The 27,803-nt window shown below is 43.0% G+C and overlaps 1 protein-coding gene across 2 annotated transcripts in view; it reads left to right on the top strand.

Annotated features, from left to right (window-relative positions):
• The window catches only part of slco3a1a (solute carrier organic anion transporter family member 3A1a), a 38,022-nt gene extending 10,912 nt beyond the window's left edge, over window positions 1-27,110 (top strand). The window contains exons 3-11 of one of the 2 annotated variants that reach the window (XR_003742883.1): window positions 17,953-18,051; window positions 18,813-19,085; window positions 20,155-20,319; window positions 21,314-21,512; window positions 21,700-21,868; window positions 24,289-24,461; window positions 24,888-24,952; window positions 25,461-25,917; window positions 26,055-27,110. Coding sequence is in view for 1 of the 2 variants with exons in the window: in XM_028958479.1 (XP_028814312.1) it covers window positions 17,953-18,051; window positions 18,813-19,085; window positions 20,155-20,319; window positions 21,314-21,512; window positions 21,700-21,868; window positions 24,289-24,461; window positions 24,888-24,952; window positions 25,461-25,837 (1,520 nt within the window). In the remaining variant the exon portion in view is untranslated. Of the gene's footprint in view, window positions 1-17,952; window positions 18,052-18,812; window positions 19,086-20,154; window positions 20,320-21,313; window positions 21,513-21,699; window positions 21,869-24,288; window positions 24,462-24,887; window positions 24,953-25,460 lie in introns of both variants that reach the window. The other variant, XM_028958479.1, reaches the window with a different exon arrangement.
• Window positions 27,111-27,803: the final 693 nt, after the last annotated feature.

Below are 27,803 nucleotides of genomic sequence, written 5' to 3'. Positions count from 1 at the left end.
ACAATTGATGTCTGTGAATCTGCAGGGGCTTCGTTCCTGGTGCTTGATGACCTTTTATGGCGTCTTTCTAATTCTGGAGTTTCCCACAAGGCCTGCTGTTGCAGAAGTATACAGTGCACACAAAACGCTGCAAGACCCTTGTGGAGCGTTTTGATGTAGCCACTGCTGTGCAGATATTCAATTAGTTAAACAGAACATATCATTTCCATATGTATTTTTTGTGGGCAATTACAATGAATCCAGTTTTCACTGAGTTGCACATGCGAGAAATGTGTACACACACACACACACACACACTTACACACACACAAAATAAATCCATAATTCTGCATTGCTGGGATATAAAGCAAAGAAAGACTAGGCTCTGGCAATAGTGTAAGAGCACGGCAGCAATATATTGGTTATAGTATATTGGAAACTGTAGCCTAAGGCTATTCCGCATTTTTAAGGACCTGATTTACAGATAAGAAATTTACTATGACCAAAAATGCTATAAAAATGTTTTAAATCCTCTGTGCCATTTTATGTTTGGCAAAACAGCTCTTACTTAAATCAGATATTTCTAATTCAACAGTTAATTCAAATGTGATATGATACATCAATATATAGCCTTTTTAATATAATTGTAAAAATATCATAAATAAGTAAGGATGATCCTTAATTAGTCCCACAAATGGGAAATTTTACATTGTCATGGCAGAAAGAGGACAGTGCAAGAAAAGAGCAACAAAAAATAACAGCATAGACAATATGCCGACTGTATAATACAAATATATAAATAATAAAAATTGATATATTTGATTAAAAAATAGATATATTTGTAAATGTCTGTATACACAGAATATAAGTAAGTGTATTTTTATTATGTACAGAGTGGATATATATACACATAGTGCACATAAGAAAAACAGAAAAAATGTGTTGGATGTGTGTGTTTGTTAGTCTATTCATGTGTGGTCAGATGTTGTATAGTCTACAACAGGAAAGACCTTCTGAATCTCTCAGTCCCGCATCATGGGTGCTGCAGCCTGCTACTGAAGGAGCTGCTCAGTGCTGTCAGGGTCTCCTGCATGGGGTGGGAGATGTTGTCCAACAGGGATGACAGCTTAGCCACCATTCTGCTGTCACTCGCCACCTCCACTGGGTCCAGAGGGCATCCTAGAACAGAGCTGGCTCTCCGGATCAGCCTCTTCAGCCTCTTCCTGTCCCCAGCAGAGATGCTACCTCCCCAGCAGACCACACCGTAAAAGGTGACTGAGGTCTTCAAGAGTGGGCCCTTCACTCCAATAGACATGAGCCTCCGCAGTAGGTACAGCCTGCACTGCCCAGAAAGGGAGGGTTGCTGGCAGCGTTTCAGGTCTCAAACACCCCCTCGTCTCGTCATCACTATTACCCTGAGTGTTCTCACCTCTCACGGGTGTATGAATATTTTTGTACAATAGAGTGTATTTATGCATAAGTAGAGGGTTTGCTGAGACATGCAGAAATGGCTGCAGTACACAGACCAGCTGGATTCTCTCTCGCTTTGCAGGATTTAAATGAAGACTGTCTCATGACTGTGGCAGGTATGTGAGAGAATTTTAGGGAAATAAGGCTATGAAGTAAATTAAACAACTCATCTTCTCTTTTCCTCCTTCTGATCTACATGCTGCTTCCAAAATCTCTGCATGTCTAACTGACATCTCATCTTGGATGGCAGCCCATCACCTCAAACTCATTCCCACCAAAATTGAATTATATTCATTCCAGCAGATTCTTCACCACATCAGGATCTTGCTATTTACCTGGACAAGTCACAGCTCTCTCCTTCTACAACAGCTCGCAACCTTGGAGCAACCTTGGGTTGTCTAACAATAGACAACCAACTCTCCTTCTCAACTCACATCAGCAATCTTTCCTGCTCATGTAGATTCCTTCTCTACAATATCAGACGGATCTGCCCTTATCTGTCTACACAGGCCACCCAGATACTGGTTCAGTCCCTAGTAATCTCAAGACTGGACCACTGTTACTCCCTTCTAGCTGGTCTACCTCTACGTACCATCCGACCTCTACAACTCATACAAAATGCAGCAGCACGACTGATCTTCAACCTTCCCAAATTCTCCCACACCTCCCTCTGCTACGTTCCCTCCACTGGCTCCCAGTAGCTGCACGCATCAGGTTCAAAATACTGATGCTGGCCTACAAAGCCAGACATGGAGTAGCACCATCCTAACTGTTCCGTCAGAACAGTTCAGTCACTGAGCACTTTCAAACGGCAGCTAAAGACCTTAACCTTCTTATTGTCGAACTTGTGTACAGAATCTACAACAAGAGTGAATAAAAAGATTGTATTCATAGTTGGGGGTCCTAGTGAACCAGAACTGTTCACTTCATCGATGGTAAATCGTTGTAAGTCACTCTGGATAAGGGCAAATGCCTTAAATGTAAAAATGTAAATATGGCCAAATGCCTTAAATGTAAATATAAATGTAAATTAAATAATATAAAACTTACAAACTTAAATAATAAAAAACTTAAATAAATACATTTAACTGTAAATAATAAATCATAAGTCAAACCTCGTTCTGAAACTATAATCGCTCAACTGAAAACTTGTGCCAGTCTTTACAGCCTTGGACAAAACCATTTAACTAACAAATAATCAATTATTTTTACACAAATATCGAAACGGTGTGTGTGTACAATTAATATGCATAGAGAAGGCCATAGGAGGGTAACAACCCAGCAGAAGGACCACTTTTGTGCAAGGAGGAACAGGAGGAGCACTGCCAGAACTATGCAAAATGACCTCCAGCAGGCCACAGATGTGCATGTGTCTGCTCAAATGGTCAGAAACAGACTCCATGAATGTGGTATGAGTGCCCGACGTGCACAAGATGGGGTTGTCCTTACAGCCCAACACCATGCAACATGTTTGGCATTTGCCAGAGAACACCGAGATTGGCAAATTCGCCATTGAGCACATGGAAAGATGTGACATTCTGGAGACTCTGTGGCGAACGGTCTGATGCCTGCAACATCCTCCAGCATGACCGGTTTGGCAGTGGGTCACTAATGGTGTTGGGTGGCATTTCTTTGTGTGGCCACACAGCCCTCCATGCCATTAGGGTACCAAGATGAGATCCTCAGACCCCTTGTGAGACCATATGCTGGTGTGGTTGGCCCTGGCTTCCTCCTAATGCAAGATAATGCTAGACTTCTGGCTGGAGTGTGTCAGTAGTCCCTGCAAGAATAAAGCATTGATGCTATGGACTAGCCCGCTCGTTCCTCAGACCTGAATCCAACTGAGCACATCTGGGACATCATGTCTCACTCCATCAACTCCATGTTGCACCACAGAGTTGTCCTGGAGTTGGTGGATGCTTCAGGTCTGGGAGGAGATCCCTCAGGAGACCATCCGCCACCTCATCAGGAGCATGTTCAGGTGTTGTAGGGAGGTCATATAGGCACATGGAAGCCACACACACTGTGTGATTTTGTTGTCTGCACATTCAATTATGTAAAGAAAAGTTTTTAATAAGAATATTTAATTCATTCATATCTAGGACGTCTTATTTTTGTGTTTTGAGAAATGCAATTGATGTGCAATGCAAAAGGCACATCAAAGTCGGAGGTGAAAGTTTAGAACGCCCATCAGTAGCTTCAGTGGGGCAAGTTTATATAAGCCACTTAAACCCTGAACATGTAACGTCATCTTAGAGGATTAGATCCTAAATGGCTTTTCCATCTCTGAGATAAGCTCTGTGCCCACAGACAGCCTGACAACTCTGGTTTGTCGCTTGTTTGGACAGCAGAAACACACACATGCAAAGCAGCTAAGCAGCAGTCCGTCTTCTTCGGTCATGAGCACCTGTTCAGCAGCATTTCGTCCATATTTGTGCACGTTTTTGACAGCCCAGCTGCGTTTGGTGTCCTGGACAGTAGCTTTGACTGTGACCCTGCACTGGACATAAGATTCTGTATTTACGCAGTGCAGAGGGGATAAAAATCACCTGTTTGTGTATGGTGGTCGGGGCTAAACAACCTCACTAGTACAGCCAGTAGCATGAAACTGAAGGGAAGAAACTCCTGCTAGTTTGATCCCTTTGAGCAGGTTCTGTTTTCACCATATTTCCTGCTAAGACAATTGCTGGAATAGGTTGGGTTTTACATGGTTTCTTTCTGCAGAGCAAGTAATATACTAGTGTTAACATGCTAGCATTGAGTCACCTGACATTCTCACTTAACATATCTTCCGTTGTCCCCGAAATCTGAACAAATCTGAACTAACAACCATGATGTTTAAACAGAAGATATTAAGTTTTACGAGTGTGCCCTGTGTTATGTGAGTTTCAGACTTCGGCCTCTGTGTCAAACACGAGATAGAGGCGCTGCATTCCGTTCTCCAGTGCACATAAACAGAACTCCCTGCGCGCTTCTCCCTGTTTCGGCAATGTCCGATAAGAAAACCTTCCTCAACAAAGTTGTTCGTTCCATTAGAAATACCATGAACATCAGCAGTACAGACGTAACATCTCAGTTGTAAACAGATGTAAACTCATTTGCAAGTTCCTTCTCTCCTTTTTGCCTTTTCTGGTGAACCGGCCTGCTGTCATGCCTGATGGGTAATTTTTGTGAACCACTGTTCACTTAACCCCTTTCAACTGTGTTTTTACTCCCTGTGGTTTACAGTCGGTGTTGTAAAGTGCACTGGTCGGACCTGTTCTTTTAAGAAACAGTCATACTGAAACAGAAAGTGGCATTTGTGTGTAATTGCTGGGAATCCCTGTGTGCTTCCTAGTGACACTCTTGAGTGAAGGAGGATCTCTGTATTACACAAAAAGTGTAATTAATAATTATTACTTTAATTATGCTTTTGTTGCAGATGCTTTCTCATGACAAAGCATTCTTAATATGACTGAAAAGCCACAGGGAAAGGTGCACTGGGGTGGATAGGAAGGTTTTACTATTTTTAATAGTAAAACACCACATCTTACCCCTGCTATGGAGACAACAGCAACTTTACACAGGGCCAGATGCTGGGGCACCAGTCAGCCCCCATCTGTGTCCCCCATAGAAGCCCCTGTGTGATCCCCCTGAACACCACTGGACCCGACTGCCAGATGACTACCTCTCTCCACCAGCTGGGCAGAGCCCAGAGGGATGAAGAGGTTGGGAAGTCCTTAAATGGGTCACGTCTCTGGTTTTGAAGTGGGTCAGCGCTGGATCGCAGACTAGGGCCTGTGGAGCCCAGGAGACCCTCAAAACTTTGATAGTGCTCCCTCTCCCGCTTTTGCTTCTTCAAATGATGGGATCATCAGACCCTGAACCCTTCCTCTTACCAGCCTGCTGGTGCTCCCCAGTAGACTTGGTCTGGGACTCCATATAGCCAGGCACCGGCCTCACAATCCCTCTCGCCTCAGTAAACCCTCCAGAATGTGGCCTTACCCTCCAATCTGGGTCAGACCCTGCTGATTAAAAAGGGATTTTTTTTTTTTTTGGTCATAAGTGTAGGGGGAGGGGGCAACATCATAAACAAGACAACGCCAGTTAAAGCACGTCTGTCCGGCGGGTTGTACTATTGGATTACGATGCTCATTCTCTCTCTCTTTCTATCTCTCTCCCTCTCGTGACACCACAATCCCGTCTCTGGCCCACTGCCTGCTGGGTAGTCTGCAGCTGTCACTGGGCTTGAAGTGGTCAGCGAGCAGCTGTAAAATTCCGGCAGCATGGCATCTCGTGTGCATTTGATTTTCAGACTTTTCATCCCAGCAGCACGCTTCTACCATTTTTTTTATCTTTTTTGATTGTCCTTGAGAACGCTCCTTAAAAAATATCCTGCTGGTTTTCTTTCCCTGCTTGGCATTAGTATAAATCCCTGGCCTCATTGATTGAGTTGTCTTAAGTAGCGGCTGTGTGGTTCCCAGGATTACCCAGGAGCATGTTCAGCACTTTGCGTTGATGACGTGGGACGTGTGGTGTGGGACCTAAACAAAAATCTTAATTAAATGGAAATGGATCAATAGGCTGGGCATGGATTATTCCAAATCAGCCAAGTAAACTTTTATTGAGTAACCAAGAATCTTAAATTCCTCCGAGTCTCTGGCGAATGCAGTGGGGCTCAGTATCATGTGTCAGAATAGCTTTTTTGACAACAGGTACAAACTGCTATCCTCTGCTTCCTCAACTAAGTACATGAATGTTGATGGACTGCAGCTGCAGCACTTACAATACAATCAATGTGATACTCAAAGTACTCAAATTTCACCACGTTGAAAAGTGGGGTCGCTGCCGTGGGCCCCGGAAGAAGAGAGCATTTTCCAGACGCCTGGAACAATAAATGCAAGATGATGTTTCCCCTGGTCCCAAGTTTGAAGCAATTAGTGAAATAATCCAAATTAAAAGCACAATCTGTGATTCATTCACAGACTCCACAAAGACAACCAGATGGCACAAGCTGCCAGATACTCCACATCAGTCACAAAGCTTACATTTAGCAGAACCCATCAATTTCCTCATTCTTCAGGACGTGGCACAATTAACCGCAAATTGTAGCGTATAGCGGACACGCTGTTCCCCAACTAGACTTGTGATATGACAGCCGGGTCCTTGTTGAACACATTCAGGAAGGATCTGGAATCTTGCTGTTGGCATCCCTGTCCTTGTGTTTAGGCCAAGCCACCTGCAGAAGATTGTAGCAGCTGTAGCCAGTGGACTGGCTCTCTCGAACCCCATCCTCCATCCCAGTGGTGCAGCTGGATGTTCTCCAGAACTCCTTGGGTCCTTCCCTTCTCCTATCTCCGATTCCAGTGCCATTGCAAATGTTTAGATATAAATGGGTAAGTGGTGGTAGTAGCCTAGTGGGTAACACACATGCCTATGAACCAGAAGACCCGGGTTCGAATCCCACTTACTACCATTGTGTCCCTGAGCAAGACACTTAACCCTAAGTTGCTCCAGGGAGACTGTACCCGTAACTACTGATTGTAAGGCGATCTGGATAAGGGTGTCTGATAAATGCTGTAAATGTAAAATGTAAATGTAAATGAATCGAATGGCAAGGATGCCCACACAGGAGCTGTGGTCGTGGCCTTGCTTTGGAGGAAATAGTGTAGCAATACTCCCCTTTCTACCAGGATCCCACCCGTAGGTGTTTTAAATTCCACATCTCTGCCTGCCTCCTCTGTTTGCACACATGTTGAGGCTGTTTATGCTAAGTGGTTGTATTGGAACACTATCATTATCATTGTATTTATTATTTATTATATATATTATAATTTTTCTGTATATTAAATATAGACATGTACAGAATACAGAATAACAGAAACTTTTTGTGTGTAACAACATTTGAACGTTAAGGGCCCAGGCGCGGAGGTTTACCACTTTAATTTAAGCTCTACTTTGGGACAGGGACTTGGTAACGGGGACAGGAAAGGCACCACTCAGATCCAAGACATCCAAGACCCCGCCTCCAACCAAGCCTCCGGCACACCGCCTCTGACCAAGATCTCATCAAATCAAACCAAGAACTAAATAAGTGCAGATGTGCACAAACGTGCCTCCTTCGCACGAGCGGTTCAGGGCTCAATACCGGAACCAAGGGGGCGTGGTCTGCAATCAGCACTCCGGGAACCAATCTCCGGTGTGTCCAGTCATCCCAGGACAATGTCATGTCAATGTCATTGCATTTGTCATTCCCTATTCTAGACTTCATCTTCAAATGAGATATATGCAGATACGACCTGTCTATGATTCATTGCTTATATGATGATAATATAGGTCATTCATGAGCTTTCAGTTTATGTAAAGCACACCTTACTGTACATACAGTACAGTACAACACAATCATCGTCCTTGTCAGACCTGTGCAAACATTTGTTTAGTGTCTGTGCCTCTTCAGCATTTCTGTGGCCGCTCTTTTGTTTGCACTGCGCACTGGATGTCCAGCGGGAGTCTGGGAAACTACTCGCCTTTAGAGATCCCTATCAGACTTCAGAAAGGGGAGGGCCAGCTTTACCCCTGCAATCATTTGTCCTTAAATGGTCTCTGTCGAAGGTTACAGTTAGGCTGCTTCCAGCTCCTTCATCTCCACCTCTGGGTTAAGCCTCTTGTGTTTAAGACGGTTAAAACCACACAGCTTCGTAGCCGGACTTGGAAGTTGTGAAACGAGCGGCAGAACGATATTGTTTTTCTATTACATAATAACAGTAATCATAGATAAGATGCAGCTCAGCGTTCCCAGCAGACGCGAGACGGAGCCTTTTGTCATTGCTTGTGCTGAATTTCATTCTTCACAGCCAGTTGTAAATTGCTGAGCATTTTTTAATATCTGCATCTTTAGTAAGATCTGTGTTTACATTTTTATTGCCATTCTGTTAAACGACTCATTGCTATTGTCTGCACAGCAATTCACAAGTTGAAAAAAAGTGGTGATGTTGTCCAGGTTCAGAAGCTGAACAGTGAAGACTTTTATATTCTACCTCAAGCGGGATTTTAAAACTGTGACGCTTAAACATTTTGCATATGGATGAAATGACAATGAAACCTATCTGACAACTTGCCATTAGCTGTAGGCTTCATATTCATATTAAAGAGCTTCAAGTCAATATATTTATGTGTAATTCTGCCCTTTTCCATTAGAGACAAGAACCCTTTCGCCTGAACTGTAATCCTGGCTAAGTCTACTTAGCAGGGTCTGTTTGCTTCTCATGTTTACTTGGCCTGGAAAGTTTTCTTGGTGGGGAGGGTGATGATTGGGGATCTTAAAGTCCTGCCATCTGACTGTCTGAGATGAGCTTCAGGACTGTTGCACGTTTTAACATCAGCGTAGAAGGCAAAGAACACGTAAATGAAACGGGTCTCAGTACATTTGGTGTGGCTTGAGTGGAGGTTCATGATTTCTCCCGAATTCTCCAGGTGATCACAACAGACCCCCAAAATATATCTCATCAAAGGGTGTCCTAGTCCGTAAAGAATGCAAGTGTTGTGGGATTGTATGCATGACCGTGGGCAGTGGAATCACAAGACAGGCCAGGCCGCTGCTAGTATAAAAGGTTTTATGTTGTTTTTTTATTTATTTCATCTCGTGATTTTTACAAGTAGGCATACCAAGGCACTGTTGTCTGTATACTTGATAAAGTGTCTAGAGTGGATGTGCTATAATTACCACAGACGTACGTGATGCTTTTGGTAAAGGTTCACATGGGCAGCACTGCACTGGAAATCAATTTCTGCGGTCGGATGTGTTTACTCTTCGGAATAGACTGGATAAATTGGAGGAGGGGTTGGGGCTGAGGCTCCGGTGGCTTCGCCCTCGCCTCACCACGTACTGTGGGAAGACCACTAGAATGGATTTTCACTCACGCAGACGTCTCCTGCAGTGCTGTGCTGTATTGCCAATCTATATGCGCAGGGCTTGATTGTGCTGATCATATGGCTACTTCATGAAATGACCATTACCACCGTACCACTATCGCAATGTGATTAATCAGTACATAACACTCAAGTTTTATTGACCAAAAAAATCAAAAATAGCTTTAGACTTTATTCTTATAAAGTTACAGTTCAATTCACGGACATGCTGACAGGGACAACAATAAATCACATTTAATACTGGACTCATGTCTTCATGCAGTTAGAGTAAAATCTTATATAAAAGCGCCATGTTGAGGCAATAATTTATATTAATCAACCGAAGGCCTACTCTCCTAATTGGTAGACAGTCCTCACTTTCATGGAAGTGCTGAAGCCAGACGAGGATGAGTATCCACGCGGGAGTGGGTGAAGGCAGTCAGGGTTAATAGGGTAATGTAAAGTAAAATTAGCTGAGTGTGAAGTGAGTGCGTTTCAGTTTGTGTTCAAGAGAAAGAGACTCATTTTTATGAATATGTAACTCTGTCATAAATTACTCAAGACTCGGTAGCCACATCTGTCTAAAATAGACACGGGTTCTCGTATGGGAAATGGGGGCCAGCAGCCAGTTTTAAATTGTATACGGCGAGCGCGGCTCTGGGGAGGGTTTGTCGCTCTGGGCCGTATATGAGGAAAGTTCAGGATGTTGGCTCGTAAGAGCAGTATTATGCGGGAAATAATTTGAGGAAATGGGTGGGTTTGCCTGACTGGGAAAGGCAAACAGGCTTGGGCAGAAAGTGAAATTGGCTCGGCCTCGCCGTTTGCTTTGGTAGGAATTCCCACCAATGTTTGTTCAGCCTTGGAGATTTACCTTGAATACATTTCAGTCTCCTTGACCTCTTTCTTTACAAAAAGTGATTTTTTTTTTCCTAATCAGTTCTAAAGTGTTCAAATCTAATCACTTCTGGACATTTCTTATCAAGAACTATTTAAATGGTGGTATGTAACACACACTCCTACAAACCAGAAGACCACAAAATCACAGGATCAAACCCCACTGTGTCCCTGATTAAGACATTTAACCTTGAGTGTCGCTCTAGTTGTTCTGGATAAGGGCGTCTGATAAATGCAGTAAATGTAGATAAAGGTTTTTAATCTGGATGTTGTCTATTCACTCAGGTCTTTGAATGTGTGGCACCAACGTGTGTGATTTAATGCTCTTTAAACAGTACTGAGTGGTGAAAACAGACTCTCTGTGTTTCACTTGGCCTGGGCCGTACCCCTTCACACTGCCACAGAATGGGTCTCCTGCAACTGCGAAAACACTTTCTCATCGTATGAAAGATGCGAGTTCAAAGAGATCCCACAAAGGTTACAGAAACAACCGACCTTATCAGCTTTCAGCATCCATCCTCACACCCACCGTCCGATGACCCGGGTGTGGAGACATGGCTGGGTTTCTCATGGAAACCAGGGGATGAAAGAAAGTTTCTCATGGATCAGTTTCAACAAACACATTTTGTGTGACATCTGACTTCAGTTGCTGCTGAAGTCAGGAATAATAACCTCTGCATAAAAAAAGGACTGTCAAACTATTTAAAATAACGTAATGAATTAATAGTTATACAAATATTAATATTTTAACTGCTTGTCATGTTTTTATTTGGTAGATCCTGAAATCCACTCTCTGCAAGATGCAACAATTAAGATGTTAGTTTTGACAGCCCTACAAAAAAAGCATTTTTCATTTTTTTATGAAAAAATACTGAAACCATTACAAGTCTGACTTCTGTTGTGCCGTGCGATTTCATCGCCTGTGACATCTTTAAAAAGTATGGGGGCCGCGTCGCCTCGTGAAACGCTGTGTTAACGTGGCTCTGCCCCGTCCCCAGACTCTCGTCGGCCCCAGCACGGCTGTGGCTTCCGTTCACCACCAAACTGTCCGATCCGATTCATGATCTGTCACCCTGGATGTTATTTGCTGTCAGTTGGCGCCACGCGGCACACTGGGAAGGGTCTGTGCGGAGGACGATTGTCTCCATTTAAAGGGTTTTCTTTATGATCTGCCCCAGAAAGCCTTCCCTCAGGCTTTATAAGGTTAGGTCGCGTCATGTGAGTGTTCTGATGCTGTGCGGATCTGTTGGCTGAGGTCAGGTGACTATATTGTTTGAATTTATCACACAGGCCTCGGTACCGAATATTATTCAATTTCCATTGTTGGTAAAAGTGCTCAAGAACATGGACATGTTCAGAATAGAAATAAACAAGGTACTATTTCATACTGCAGACTGATATATCATGGCTTAAATAGGCAAGAATCTAAATTTTTAATGCTGAAATTTAACCCCATGTTACCTGGTGGGAATAGAACCTGTAATTAGTGAACGGGTATGACCATCAGATAAAATGAATAAAGGTAAAGGAATATTGTGCTATTTTTAGTTTAGTGCGGTTAGCCTGTGATATTCTTTACGTCACACAGACAACACGCTTCTCTCAAGACTCGGAATGCCATGGTCCATTTTCTGGCGTGCGATAATTAAGTGTGTCTTCTCGCCCCTTAAACCCAAGCAGGATTAGACGTTTTGAGGTGCTTAGTAAGCTTGTGTGGGATTAGTGACGAGGAGCCAGGCATCCCTGTTGCAGAGGCAGGTGACGAAGACACTGACACTGATACAGTGCTGTATTACCTTCTGTAAATGTCCATAAATGGCAGTGTGTAGAAATTTAGTCTATATTTTCTAACTGTCTGTCATATCTTTGAAAAAAGTCTATATTTTCTGTCATACCTCTGAAAAAAACATTTATTGTATGAAAATATATCCATGTGTATATATGAATATTAATTTGCTAAAACCAAAATAATAATAAAATACTGAGTGAGATTTGAAAATAATATATTTTTATACAGTAATATGCACTGTATACATTATTTTACTAGAACAATACATATGCATAACATTATTTATTTTGTATTCTCATTTGCATTAATCAGGCTAGTCTGAGGCTTTGTCGGCCATCACAGCGATCTGTACAATGGTGCAAGGTCACTCTTATGAGCTGTATTGCACTGAAGTCCCAGGCTGGTTTTCAATCTAAAATGGCCTACATTTCCAATCCCACAACCAGAAAGACCATACAGAGAATGATGTTGCGCTGTGTAGGTGACGCGTCATGGCAGACAGAAAGCAGCTGTCACAGCGTTGCTGGCTGTACTTTGTTGAAATAAGACTTGTTTGTCACATCACTATCATCTTCTTCAAACAAGATGGGCCGAAGCATATCTTGCTATCTCGTGTGCTCGGTTTTACATTTGACAGTGGGGTGCACACTGAGCTTCTGCTGATATTTTACTCAACTTCTTACATTGTGCATCTCAAACAGCCTCCATATTAAATAATATAAAGAATCCAGTGCATTTCCAGTTTTACCGTTTCCATCAACTCTCGTTATACGGTTCAGTTTGATTCCAGACATTTGTTGATGAATTGTGCTTCAGACGCAACTTTTAGTTCCCTGGCTTGACCTTATTAAAGTAGCATTGAACCTAACATCCTGCCACCTTATTTTCTCCCCGAAGCAGCACAGTCCTGTGTGGTTATTAATGTCATTCAGGGAACCGCCTTACAGGCCATGGTTTTGCCCTCTTCTGTTTGAGTCTAACTGCATTACAGGCAGAAGAGGAAGAAAAGCAGAGCTTTATTATAGAATTATGTCTGTGAAGGCCTGTGGAGAGCTTAAATGCTTTAGCGAAATACAGCAGGAACAAATGAGTTTGTTTTGAACTCGAACTGTAATGGGCTCACTGGAAGAGAGGCGGACTTCACAGGCAATTAGGGAGAATGTTATGGACGTTGAGCAGCTCGGTCTGCTCTCCTCCCTTTAATGAAGATTTGAAGTCATAAAAAAAGAGGGCGGGGGGGGGGGAGATGCTAGTCGTTGCGTGGCCTCAGCATAATGCGTTTTTTATTTAATTACCCGAATCATGATAATTGGACTGAGCTGCACAATACATTTCTGAGGGTCTGGTTGCCATTTTTTTATGGCCCGTGCTTATTCCTGTCTGGTAGGTACCCATTGTTCTGTTAAAGTGAAGTGAAAGTGAAGTGATTGTCACTGGTGATGCACAGCACACGGCGCACACAGTGAAATTTGTCCTCTGCATTTAACCCATCACCCTTGGTGAGCACATTCTGTAGATCGCTGTAGATTTACTGGGTTTAGTAAAGGGGTTCAGCAGACATTTAACATATTTCGGGTCGTCCTCCATCCACGTCTTCTTTCCAAAGAACTCAGACATGCCTTTAGCATGAAACATGTTATCGTAAATGTGGTTTGCCAGTATAAACATGAGGGTTCTGAGTATTGTCCTCGGCACCCGCCACAGTCTGGCAGCGCGGAGTGGGTGGCAGTAGAACCGCTGTGACGTCTCTAACCAACACTGTCAAAATGAAGCATGCAAAAATGTTCCCCCCTCTGAGCCTGCAAGGACCTCATTTATCATTGAGGTTGGGTGGAGAGGACGTGACGGGGTAAAGCGTACCTGCCGTCCCCGACTGGTGGAGGGGCATGGGGTCTTGTTTTCGTTGCAGGAAAGAAAGCGAGGGTGGAACTACGAGCCGGGGGGATGTCTGGTCCTTTTCCACTGCTGGACCTGAGAGGAAAAGCATGCCCCTGCAGTGTTAGAGGAAGGACGAGGATGTATACATTTAAACAGGAAGACAGGGCCTGGTGTATATGTGTGTCCACAGTCAGGCATGTGGGTGACGGTGAAGGGTTTCCTTCTCACCATCTACCACTGCCCTGCTGCTCTCACGCGGCTAAAAATACCTCCCTGTGGCGGCCTTCAGCTCGTCCTCTTCCAGCTTACACATGCTTAGAGACAGAGAGGACTAATGCTTATTTGCCTTATGTGTCGGGAGCCGAGTAGTGGAGGAGGGGTGCTTGTGGTAAGCTTACGGTAAAAGGGTCAAAACACAATGTCATGCTTGGATTTCCTGAAATTAAATGCACTTCACACATTCATATATCCTTTAACTTTGAACTGACTGGTTTATTCTATTTTACTCTACTATACTTTGGTTTTGGTAGTATTTTATATCATTCTATAGAATGTGAACAATGATGTGCAGGTTGCATGGCCCTCATTGTGTGCAACCATCTCGGTTTTATTGTACATGACGTATATAGTTGTCCAATGTTTTACATTCTTTCATCATTCAACTTCTTTTTACCCTCTGCTTTATTTTTACTCACTACAGCTGGCCATTTTTCAGTGTGTACTACTATTGCACTACTTTTTGATTAGTGGGCATTGTGAAAGAACATTTTTAAACATGAAAAGATAACTGGGGAACCTCACATGTACCTGCTATGTACCAGTGCTCCCATTCCACGAACTTTTGAATACGACTACCTGTCTGTTTTATTGCCAGCTTTCTATTATTTTCTAGCTAGATGTAGTTAAAGCACCGTGCTGCTGTGTATGAGGCGTGCTCTCCTTTCTCTATATAATGAAAATCATCCTCATATGCAAAACCAGCACTGCACTGTGTATGTGCCGTTGCCGGGGAGACTGTTTCTGTGGCCGCCTACCAAATTAACTGTCATTCCCTGTAAGGTATTTTTGAGAAGTTCGTTTCCTTTTGAGGTTTCCTGTGGGGGCAGTGGCATTGATGCTGTTGCTACGAGCAGTCAACATGCTCTGAAGAAACAACTGAGGAACATCTGCCGCCGCCCAGCTACCAAGAAAATGAGAAATGGAATGAGTGAACATTTATTTTGCCTAGGTTGCCTAAGTCCCTTAAAACAATTGCTTTAGTTAATATTTTAACAGCAATAAAAACTTGCAGTGTGCCATTTAAGGTAAACCATATTTATTTTACCAGGTAATACATTGTGGATATACAGTAGACAGCACTGGAAATGATAAGTGGTGTTTATGCCGCACCGACAGGCCACACACACTTGACCTTAGACTGTCCACCTCGCCAAGGCAAAGTGAATCATTGCCTCAGGAAGAGGAGGAAGAACCATAGAAAGTCGTTCTGTTCCCTCGCAGAGCCAACCTCAGAGCATGCGACCCAGCCCCACGCTGCCATAAAAAGTGTTGATTGTGTCATTAGAGAAGTGCCATGTGACCAGCAGCATGCTCCAGTCTGCATCTACATGCATTAATCTTCTCCATGCTAGCGTGAGGATAAACCATATACTGCACACACACACACACAACATAGTAGCTTTGATCAGAGGCATTGTAATTCGGCAAATGGTGAAAACGACTCATTTTTTCCCATGCATGCTCATTAAATAGCTGCTTCAGGCATAGGAAAAACATCTGCCATGCTGGCTGGAGCCCTCTCTCCACTCTCCAGTCTGCAAGGGGCTAATGCGGGGCGGATGCAGCACACAGCAGGTCCCCATTCCCTGCAACCCCTTACTTTTAATGGGGTATAGAGCTGCCAATGAATGTGAAGCAAACAAAACAAGCAGGGTCGTGACTATAGACGGTGGTGACAGGGTTCACACACCACATCCTTTTCCTTGAAGCCCCTCCTTTCTGTTGTCAAGTCAAGCCAGGACCCCGCCCCCAACCCCAATTCCATCCCGCATACATGTCAATAGAATAAAGTCATTAATTCCACTTTTATTTGCCATAAAATAAACAGCAGTTATACTTTATGTTCTCATTCTCCTTGTTTTACCCTGTTGGCTATATAGAGTCAATATACAGGATTATTCAAAAACAATTTCGGACCCCCTGTGATCTCTAGTGCCCCTCCAGGGACCAGTTGGCAACCACTGCTCTAAGCAATACTGGCAGAAATATTTAGCAATATGATTAGGTGGGATAAACATTCTTTAAGTGTGTACACATGCATACCAATTAAGAACTGCCCTCATTGCCCGCAGTTTTAGTTCTGTGGAAACAAGGGCTGTGAGAAAAACGCGACTGACCCAATTTTGAGTTCACAATGACATCCTGCCACAGGTACAGCTAATGTAAAAAATGCTGTGGGGAGGTCCTCTGTGGCTTCTACATACAGAATCTGGCCCATTACCATTACTGTGCTTCTATCTATCTTGTCTGTCTGTCTGTCTGTCTGCCTAACGATTAATGGCCAAAACAGAATACAGCATATATGGATATATGACTGTCTAAATATAATAGTAAATGGAAACAGAGCTCCATTTTCCATGAATGAAAATATACGCACCAAATCAAGCAATATGGCATATGGTCTAATGAGAGATTTGGATTAATGAGAGGATGATAGAAGTGGCTGAATGATGCTGGCCTCTCTCTGCGACATGCTGGCCACATGTGACTTACTGGGCCACCGTCACACTCTCTGACAGCACATTAATGAGGATTTACAGCCACATTTTATGCTCCAGATGTCCACAATGTGAAATTTGGTGACGGGGCAGTGGGTTTGTTTTTTCGTCATCCAGGTACTCAATGGCCATTAAAGCTCCCATGTTGTTTTTCTGGGTGACATCCTCATGTGATCTTCACACTGTGCTGATCATGTGAAATGACATAAATGATCATTTCACCCTGAGCCTAAGAGTCATCTTCATTTATGCCAAAATGGAAGTCATACAATTTTAACCTTCTAAGTAGAAAATCATGCACAATACAAATAAAGAATGATTATTTGTATTTATTCATTAGCACATATTATAAAGTGCATAACTTTTATAAGATCACACCGATTTTTGTATATATAGGTAAAAGATGATGGTCAAAGAAGATGGTCAGACATTTTGCTGTTGGTCTAGTATAAGCAGAATACTCCATCCTGTGGCCAAAAGGAGAACTGAAACAAAACTGGGCCTGGGTGGTATTAACCTTTTTGTGTGCATACGTGATTTATTACTGCTTTATTAAAAAGATTGTGGCCTGTTCTGTCAGTGTGTTTTTCAAGTGTTGCATTTTTCAAGAAGAAGGAATTATGTTTCTGTCCAGTATCGGAGACTTTATAGAAAGGAAGATGCACTTGTGTACTGCAGGGATATTAGCATTACGGTGCTAAGTACATTTGCCATTTACCAGTGAAATATTTTCTAATGAGAGTAATGATTGGACAATGAACAGTCCGATGAATGAGAGAGCGAATGAGAAACCAGTGGCAGTTTTGAATAGTAGTGAAGTAGATTCATTTCCAGAACAGAAGGTGGCAGCACAAGTCCATCAATCTCAGTGTTTAATTTTGGTGAAAGGAAATTGTGTGTGTGTGTGTGTGTGTGTGTGTTGGGTCAAGGTCATCAAAGCTTATAATATCTATGTTGCCTTAAGGAAATTGTAGAACAGTATTGAAGCTCTGAACACATATGGACAGTAAAAGTTAGTCTTAGTGAAACAGACTTTTTTGTAAGTGCCTCCTTTGCAAAGTGTGCACTCAGTTTCATAAACAACAATCAGCTCAAATCACCATATCATCTTCTCCAGGCCTAATATGGTGCTTTGTGCCACCACTGTGATGCATTTCTAACATAAGTGCTACAGACTCTTGTTCTAGACTGATAATAAATTAAGAGTGTAATTGTCTAAAGTCATGTAAAGGTTTCCCAAATGCAGGTGACACGCCTCATGTTTGTGTTCCTTCGCAGGCATTTTATTCTCCACGCTGGTGTTTGGACCAGCCTGCGGCTTCATCCTGGGCTCCCTCTGCACTAAGTTCTACGTGGACGCTGCCTTCATCGACGCAAGTGAGTCATGTGCGCTGCTCTGTACAATAAGTACCGATGGCTTATCAATTTCCTGTTTTTTATGAAATATGCGGACTATATATATATGTCACCCTGAAGTTAGGTGTAGAGCTAGGAACAACAGTTCAGTTCTGTCATTCACACACTCCCGCTGGGTGGTTCCAAAGCAGTTCCCTGGTCAACAGCTCACGAATGGGGGTGGTGGGTGTTTGTACATGTTAACCCACCCAATGCAGTCAAACACCCACCACCTCATTCATGAGATTGCTGAGGTCCGTGGATGTGGACAGCATGTATATCAATCAGTCCATCTTTATTTAAATTGCACTTTTTATGCAAATGCTATGAAGCACACAGTGCTTTAAAAAGCAATAGTACCCCACACCCATATATTTAAAATGTCTATATTGTTGGCTTGAGAGGTTAATGGCCACTAATTGTGTGTTGCTATTTTTTTTTTTTAAAACCAAGAAGTGGAAAATGAGCTTGAATACATGCCAAGGAGCAAGTGCTTGTTTCTGACAATTAGGTTGTATAAAATGTGGCACAGTGGAAGTAGTTTGCGTGCGAAAGACAAAGACACATTTTCTGCCCTCTGGGATTTTAAGACAAAGCTCAATAAATGGGAGATTCAATTTAATGTCAAACATTTAAATCTGTCTACTTATTTGTGTGCATTTTTGTCTTTATGTGTCTGTTGGTGTGTGTCTGACTGTGTCCCTGCATGCCACTCATGTGTTTGCCCATATCCCTCTCTCTAGCCAAGCTGGACATTACCCCTGATGACCCCCGCTGGATCGGAGCCTGGTGGGGGGGCTTCCTGCTCTGTGGTGCCTTACTCTTCTTCTCGGCGATCTTCATGTTCGGCTTCCCCCAGTCGCTGTCGGAGCACGAGGCAGAGGCGTGTGGAGAGAGCGAACAGGCCATGCTGCCCTCCACGCTGCCGCAGGACTACAGCCAATCCAAGGCCAGCAACGGGGCCCTGCACAGCCACGATCCTGGAAACGGCACTTCCTGCTGCCAGCAGCTCCGAGGTCTTTCAAGCACACACTCACAATAAATAAAGGCAGACATGCACACACACTTTTTTTTTTATTTGACAATTAAATTTTAAAGGACAATTCAAATTTACAATTAAAGATTACAATAACCATGTAAGGCACCGCTTACTGAGAAATACCAATATTGTTTAAATGGCTGACTATATCTTAAATAAGTTACATTATTTTCATTTGTTGAATTTTATGAAGATAGGGTTACACAAACAATACACAAACACACACACACACACAGTCCACATCTGTAGAGAAGATACCGATAAATAAGAAACACACATGCAACACACATACATGTGATACAAAAGCCCATTTCACTTTCAAAAGTAAATCGGGTACGAACACCGATAATACTACACTCACTGTCAACATATTGACGTTACAGATTCCTATTTCTATCAGACTGTATTTAACTAACTGAGGCTATGGAGTGAGAACCTCTACAAAACGTGTAAAACTACTGTTGTGTACGACTACACAAGTCCATTTTGTTGTGAATAGGCCATATTGATAAATTGGGACATTAGTTAACAGCATGGCCCCAGTCACTTAGTTAACAACGAGCCGAGTATGCATCACAAGTTCTCGTCCTTCCATTTAAAGCAAAGGTTATTCATGACATTATTTCTATAATAAAAATGAATTTACATGAAGACCCGAAGGTATCAAATGAGACATATGAAGTGTAGTAGAAGATTAATCTCATATAAATTTGATGGAGTAGTATATTAATATAAAACATTGAAGCATAAACAGAAATTAATACCCTGATTAATGAATAAAAAAATATATCTTTGAACTCAGTAAACAGCTATGAAATTAAGCCATAAAATAAAATTGCTTTCTACTCACGCCAAAGCATGAAATCTGCCAGATAAGGTCATGGTGACACAGCTTAGCATGCATCTATTTATGTCAAAGAAACTAAATGGGGAATAAATAAAAGACTTTCCATTTAAATTTTTTATAAAGTAGAATTATATTTGTTCATGTTGACTTTTACTGCACATTTTAGGTTAATGATGTTTGCTGTTTGATCTCTTTGCAGTGATTCCTAAGGTGACCAAGCACCTCCTGTCCAACCCCGTGTTCACATGCATTGTCCTGGCTGCCTGCATGGAGATCGCTGTGGTCGCCGGCTTTGCTGCCTTCCTGGGGAAATATCTGGAGCAGCAGTTTAACCTGACCACAACCTCAGCCAATCAGCTGCTGGGTAGGAACCACTGAAGCTTTACATCCCCACTGGCTGCCATATGCTTCATTAATACATAGAAACATTTGTATACATCGCCATATTAGTGCCCATTTACATGTATAATTGTTAGCCTGAATCAGTCAATAATGAAGGCCTTTTTCAGAACTCTTTTCAGAACAGTTGATGGCATTGACATTTTATGGCAGTGAAAATGTGTGAAGTTTGACGGTTGAAATGGCTGTAAAATTCATCTCAACATAGATTTAGACTGTAGAACATGTCTTTCTAGTCATAGATCTCTTTGTCATGCCATGTGGGTGAAGGGTTGAGAACCGACCGACATTTTAAGGAAATTCTATTTATTAAACAGAAAAGAAAGTAGCACGATGGCCAAAAATACAAAGAAAAAAACTCAAAAACCGAGTGACTAACGGTCAGGACACTTTCATATAAACATGACCATGTTAACGCAGGAACAGCTCCTACCGCGTGCATACACACTTATAAAGGGTCCGGTTAGCCTGATTATTGGGTCCTGATCACTCACAGCTGACGCTTATTTGGCTGAAGTGATCAGGACCCAATAATCGGTGCCAGCTGGGTGCCCAGCAGTGCCAGGACGTGACACTCTTCTGCATTTGGTTATTGGCTTTCATCTGAAACTGTAATAATTTGTGTGAAGAATGATTTCATTATATTGTAAATATTATGTTAATATAAATAGGTCTATGTATTTCAATATACAGAAATGCCTAAATGACAGTGTGCTTGCATGCTGATGGGGCTGGAATATACATGAAGTGTTCATGTATTTTGGAGGGTGTGGTCATTGAATGCATTTTGTGTGAAAGTGATGGCTGATGACTGCCAGTTTTCTTCTGATTTGCCGAATGCGCGAAGCCTTTTAACAACAGATTTCCCCAGTGCATGTTTGAAATGAATCGAATGAGAAATGTGCATTTCTAAAGAATCTAATTAAATGTGTTAAATAGATTATTTCTGCTCCCCGCAGGTATGACGGCCATCCCCTGCGCCTGTCTGGGGATATTTATGGGTGGCCTGCTGGTGAAAAAGCTGAACCTGTCTGCGCTGGGGGCCATCCGTATGGCCATGCTGGTCAACCTGGTCTCTACTGCCTGCTACGTGTCCTTCCTCTTCTTGGGCTGTGACACTGGGCCTGTCGCTGGGGTGACCGTCGCCTATGGCAACGAGTATGGAACTCTTACAGTCTTTCTGCCCTAATTCGTGGCAGATTCTGTGACCTAGTATCTCATCATTGGTTCATTTCCAGCAGTGTGATCCGTATATTCTGTTTCCAGTGATTCGGCGGGGACAACGCTTTCTTTTCCCTGTCACCCATCATTATTTCTCTCTCTCTCTTTTTTTTTCTCTCTCTAGGACACTCAGACCGGGACTGAAGCCAGAGGCACCATGCATCAGTAGCTGTAAATGTGTCACCTCATCAGTCAGCCCAGTGTGTGGCTCTAACGGCATCACCTACCTGTCCTCCTGCTTCGCCGGCTGCACCAGAACGGTTAACACGGGGCTCCCGGCCCCCCTGTCTCAGGTCATTACCCGGCCCTGCGTCCCTCGCTCCATACACTGCCAGATAGATCAAAGTCTGCTCTATAGCGCATGTGCTTGGGTCTTATAATGAGACGGCGCCTTGGACGTAGTCTTCCAGCAAAGGGACAAAATGTTCCTTCTAATGAGCATTTAATGGGACGGCGCAACATGGATCCAGAGAGACAGAACACCTGGCACTTTGCGGCCGCTAATTAATCAACGTCAGAAGATGTCTACTAGAGAGCCCTAACAAACATCGGCAAATGCTGAGCTCGAGCTGCAGTAGGTGGCCGCTGTCTAGATACCGTGGATCTGTGTGGACTCCTTCCTGCTGGCCGGCTGCCAGGCACTTGTCCCCAGCGAACAGATGCTCGCCATTGCGAAGAGACGTTCTGCATTCAAATTGCTTGCGGATCGCATCTAGGCGGGTTGAATGAATCACGAGAATTACCTTTCTGTTGTGGTCCTTTTCACCACTGAATTCCCGGGCCCTTTTTTTCTTTTTTTTATTAACAAAAGTATATAATTGTGAACGTCAAGTGATTGTCATTGTGAGACACTGCAGCACAGCACACGGTGACACAACGAAATGTGTCCTATGCTTTTAACCATCACCCTTGGTGAGCCATGTTCAGCCATGACAGGCACTGGGGAGCAGTGTGTGAAGACGGTGCTTTGCTCAACCGCTAGGCCACCACCACCCCATTGTGTTGTCTCCCCTTCCTCCCTTTAGCAGTGATACAGAAAAAACATCTGTGTCCCCATTATGCTGTCAGCTGAAACGATGAAATGCTGATGAATGTGCCCACAAAATATCACGGCGCAAGTGATTCTGAGCAACGCTTCACGGTGGGGTTCTTTTTTACATTCATGGCGATCCATTGTTCTGCACTGTGTGCTTACAGGAATACACGCGCCATTCACATAAGTGTGTTGTTGTGAACCAATTGTGGATAATGGGCTCATCGCCTCTGCTGTCGGGATTGAGATGCTAGCAGTGGAAAGACACGGACACAGTTATTTTGAGGCTGACCTTATTTGTAGGATAATCATTGTTTTTGCATAAATTAATAATGCAGTGCTATTTACTAACATTTGTCAGTTTTTTTTACCAATTAGTCCCTACAGGATTTTGTGGCTGTCACGGTCAATGGCTTGACAAGAACGTATTTGCATGACTTTGACCGGACAGGGAATTTACTAATACAGAACATACAAATGAGCCAGCAAGGACAAGACATGATAGGACTGCCTTTATACATATACTAACAGGTGCACACGATTTAGGCAGTCGGGAAGAAAACAGACAGCACGAACCTCCGGAGCTACGTACCGGTAACTACGTACATATGTACGTACAGTCACGGCCCGTTTCCTGCTTTCTTTGCATCGTTTTTTGCGCACATACTCAAAAATGAATGGAACGTATATGGAGATGCAATACCTGCGGAATTTTATTGGTGTGACAGTGTTGTGAGATATGACTATTTTAGGAAACAGGTTCATTTCATTCATTTATTTGGTTTGCGGCCTCGATAGTGACACCTGGTGGTAAGGAGCACACACATGATTACGACACACAGAATGTATGCAAGTATATCAGCTCAAACGTAATAAACGTGAATCAATCTCCATCAGGGAGGTTTCAAAAACCCACAAATAAATGTACAAATATATACGATGGTTTGTAAACGCAGGTTTATCCGTTTGTGAATAAATGTAACTGCAATGACGTTTGTGTATCACATAAATTTTTGTAGAATTGTATTTGTGAATCTTGTTACATTTGTAGCTGAATCAAGAAATATATTTGTGAATGGCGTGACATTTATTATATCACATTATAATAATTATTATATTTATTGTCCATACATGCATTCTAGCCAATTTACTCATTTGCGGAAAGATGGCAGCGATTGGACAAAATTGCAAGATTGTGCAGATTTCACAGGGGTTGAACCTTTTTTTTTAACCTTGCTTGACATGGCTGTAATAGTTGCGTGGAAGAAGTGTTTGTTTGTGTGGAATGACAGAACCGGCCATTGGGTCAGACAAGTATCACGACAAACCAACGCTAGTACAACCTTAGCCAGACAGACTTCGTCCTTGCCCAGTTTTAAATGAGATTGAGCTACGCGTTGTCCTCTCCTGTGCAAATTATCTGGGTGGCCTAGTGGGTAAGGAAGCGGACTCGTAACCAAGACGTTGCAGGTTCAAATCCCAAATTCCTAGGTTCAACTGAGCAAAGTATCATGGCTGCCCACTGCTCACTAAGGGTTAAATGCAGATGACCCGTTTCATTGTGTGCACTACACGCTCGCTCCACTTGCACCTCCTTGCACTGGTACAGAGTCACGTTTTGTTGCATTTCAGTTGAGTGCAACGCTGATGTTTAACTGTGCACCCTGTTCTGATCACCAGAACCTGACGGGGTGTTCCTGCATCTCCAGTGAGAGCGAGTGGGCCACCGCCGTCTCGGGGAAATGTCCCAGCCCCGGCTGCAAAGAGGCTTTCCTCACCTTCCTGTGTGTGATCTGCGCCTGCAGCATGATTGGAGCCATGGCCCAGACGCCCTCCGTCATCATCCTCATCAGGTAGCCTCCTGCCTCTTGTACCCTCAGTGTGTTAGGTCTCCAGGCTGGGGTTGAACCTCCTTGAGCCAAGGCATTTAGAGCTGGACATGGGTAGGAGGCACTGATGGGTGGGGGAGCAGGGGTGCTGCTGTCTGTCTGCCAGCAGGAAACAATGGGCTCAAGGTCAGACGCTTTCAGCACGAGGTGAGCTGTCAGATGTCCAAAATCTCTGGAACCCTGATGTGTAATTATCCAGCTTCTTCCTGCAACGTGCCAGAATCCTCTTTTATATCCACCACGCTTATCCCACCCACTCAGTAATTTGTTTCTGGACCACAGCAAAGGGCCACAGCGTTTATTCCGCATTTGAGTTTCTGGGTGTTTCTCTGCATTTCTTTGACTAATAATAATGCATGCATATTAACGAAGTACATTCTCTGTTCGCAGGACTGTGAGCCCTGATCTAAAGTCATATGCCCTGGGAGTGTTATTCCTTTTACTGCGATTACTAGGTGAGGGGAATTTATCGTTCCAGAAATGCTATAATTTTTTTCCTTTGTGAACATATTAGATCTTGCCCTTTATCATAAAGTGATTAAAATATCATTCAGCATTCTGTTTGCAAAAATATGAACATCAAGTTAGATTTGCTGTTAAATGCCATGTTGGTGAGGTCAACAGCCAGAGCCTCTCATTAACACTAGAAGTCCCAGGTTTTTCTGACCCCCTCAGCCCTACCAGAGCCCTACCAGCCCTACCTTGGTTTGAAACTAACAACTCAATCACCGACAAATGGCTCCCATTCATTTGTAAATGGGTGGCCGATTGGAATGTGTCACTCCCCTTCCCCCCAAGAAGTGTACTTTAACACTGCTGTGTACTGTAGCTGATGGGCTTCGTTTTTCGCCTGTGTACTGTTGCATTATGCTCTGAAAAAGTTGTGGGCTTTTCAAATGTGCATAATTTAGCTCAAGTTCTCATCTGTGTGTGTGTGTGTGTGTGTGTGTGTGCGCCTTGCAGGATTCATACCACCTCCTCTGATTTTCGGTGCTGGGATAGACTCCACTTGCCTTTTTTGGAGCACAGAGTGTGGCACTAGAGGTGCCTGCGTGTTGTACGACAACGTGGCCTACAGACACCTGTATGTGAGCCTGGCCATCGTGCTGAAGGCCATCGCCTTCCTGCTGTACTCCACCACCTGGTACTGTTTGCGACAGAACTACAAGAAGTACATCAGGAACAGCGAGGGCTGCCTGGCTCACACCGAGATCTTCACCTCCAACGTGACTCTGGACAACCTGGGGAAGGACGCGGGTCAGAACTCTGTCAACAGGACAAAATTCATATACAATCTGGAGGACCACGAGTGGTGCGAGAACATGGAGTCTGTTTTATAGATACGGACCATGTTGAAGTTGTTCCTTCTCTTTTTTTTCAAGATTTTTTTCAAGAATGGGACATTTTAGTCCTATCAGAGGTAATCTATTGTTGCACTTTGCTCAAGATCACTTATATCTTTCAGTATGGTCCATTCTGTTCATAGATGTGTCTTCTGAGAGGTTGTCGTCCAGTACCAGTGAACTCTGTTGTGTTTTTTCTTTTCTCTTCATATAGACTGTGTCTGCTGTGCTGTCTGACTCTCTTCTCTCCTCATAAGCAATTAATTTCACGATGGATATGAAGCCATTTTGCTGTCTACCAGTTGGGCTCATGTGGGACACAGTCCTCATCATCCACAGAACAGAAATTAGTCAAACTAGATTTTATAAAACTTTACAGGCCTGGTGTGTTTTCCGTATGTTGCTCAGTCCGAATTCCTGGCGTGAGCGGTAGCCTTTGTCCAGTGTTTAGTGGATGAAATCCGTTATATCAGCTCACATGACACACTCTTGTCGCCAAGGCAGTGACTGTTAATTATTTTTTGATAAAATTATATTAGTGTTCCATTATACAATTAATATCCAACTGCATTGTTGTAAAACAGATATAAGTCCAGTTGCTTTCAAGGGGAATTCATTCTCTTGTTATTTGTAAAGATTTATTGCCAGCAATTACTATTTATTGTTAAAATCCTTGCATAGTATGTTAAAACCATTAATGGATTAATTGATTAATTGAGGCGTGAAGGGTAGTCCTGAAAAGAAATGTATCTATATAAATTATATTGCCATTGTGGCACATTAATGGGAAAGAATATTATAAAAGCTAGACATTTTTTGATGTATAATTTATTACTAGTTGAAAAAGGAAAGGTGTATATAAACGTTTTGTGTTGTTTGGACAAATGTTGGATTTGGAATACAATATGCATTATTTGGACCCCTTTGCAGAGAAAAAAAAAAAAAGACAACTAGACACAAGATTATGGCTATGGCTGTAGCTCTGTGAAGAAGACGTCTTGCTGCTGCAGAGCATGCAGTCACCGAAGTCACAGATGAGGTACTGCGAGTGCTTATTTATATTTGGGAAACCAGGATAGATAGGACCATGAAGTCGCTCTGTTATCCTACATGTATAGGTTTGAATTTACATTTAAGGCTTGAGAGCACATTCACACACATGAACGTTTCTCTGCAGCAAAGAAAGTAGGCAGTATCTTTTTTCTTATACTTTTTTGTATGGCAAATATCTTTTATTTTGTTCTGCAAATAAATTATTTTTCAGAAAACACTCATGGGCTTTATGTTTTGTATGCAGGCACAGAGGGGATTATGTTAAGGTTTATCCTGCGCCAAAGAAAGAGGGGAGATGGCGTGGATTTCTTTTATATCCTTCCCCCGCTCTTAGTCGCGACGGCTTGCAACTAAGCCACCTAGATGTTCCACTTTCAGTCTTATTATCTGCGAAAGGCAGGACTTCCGGGTTTGAATTTAAACTGTGTGTGCGTTCCCGTGCAAGTGCACTTCCAGCTGTATGCACACGCCGGAATGCCACAAAACTCTGATGAACTGAAATGAATGGGCACCTGGGGACCCTGGATCTTAACCAATGACTAATTTCAGATGAGCTTGAAATGTCAGCAGCATTACCTTAGAGACCAGTATTCTGTGTGCGTTCGCAAGCATTTCATGTCCAGAGCGAGATAAAAGCAAATCTGCCACTCTGAAAACTTTTGATATTGGATTTTGTTTTAATTACCCACCCCCACCAAACACATGTCAGTGTATTTTGTTCCAGAGCACAACCTCATATCTTCATGACAAGACGTGGGGCATTATTTTCACAGTGCAGCTGAGCGCAGCGTACGGTCAAAAGTGCCAATAATAAAATAATAATAATAAAACAAGAAGGACTTGCATGGTAACTAGAGACATGAAACTCCCTGTAATTAATTACTGTCACCTAGAACATGATCTTTACTCA

The sequence above is a fragment of the Denticeps clupeoides genome, chromosome 17 (assembly GCF_900700375.1).
Source record: "Denticeps clupeoides chromosome 17, fDenClu1.1, whole genome shotgun sequence".
Taxonomy (NCBI): domain Eukaryota; kingdom Metazoa; phylum Chordata; class Actinopteri; order Clupeiformes; family Denticipitidae; genus Denticeps; species Denticeps clupeoides.
This window is presented reverse-complemented; position numbering and strand designations above follow the sequence as displayed.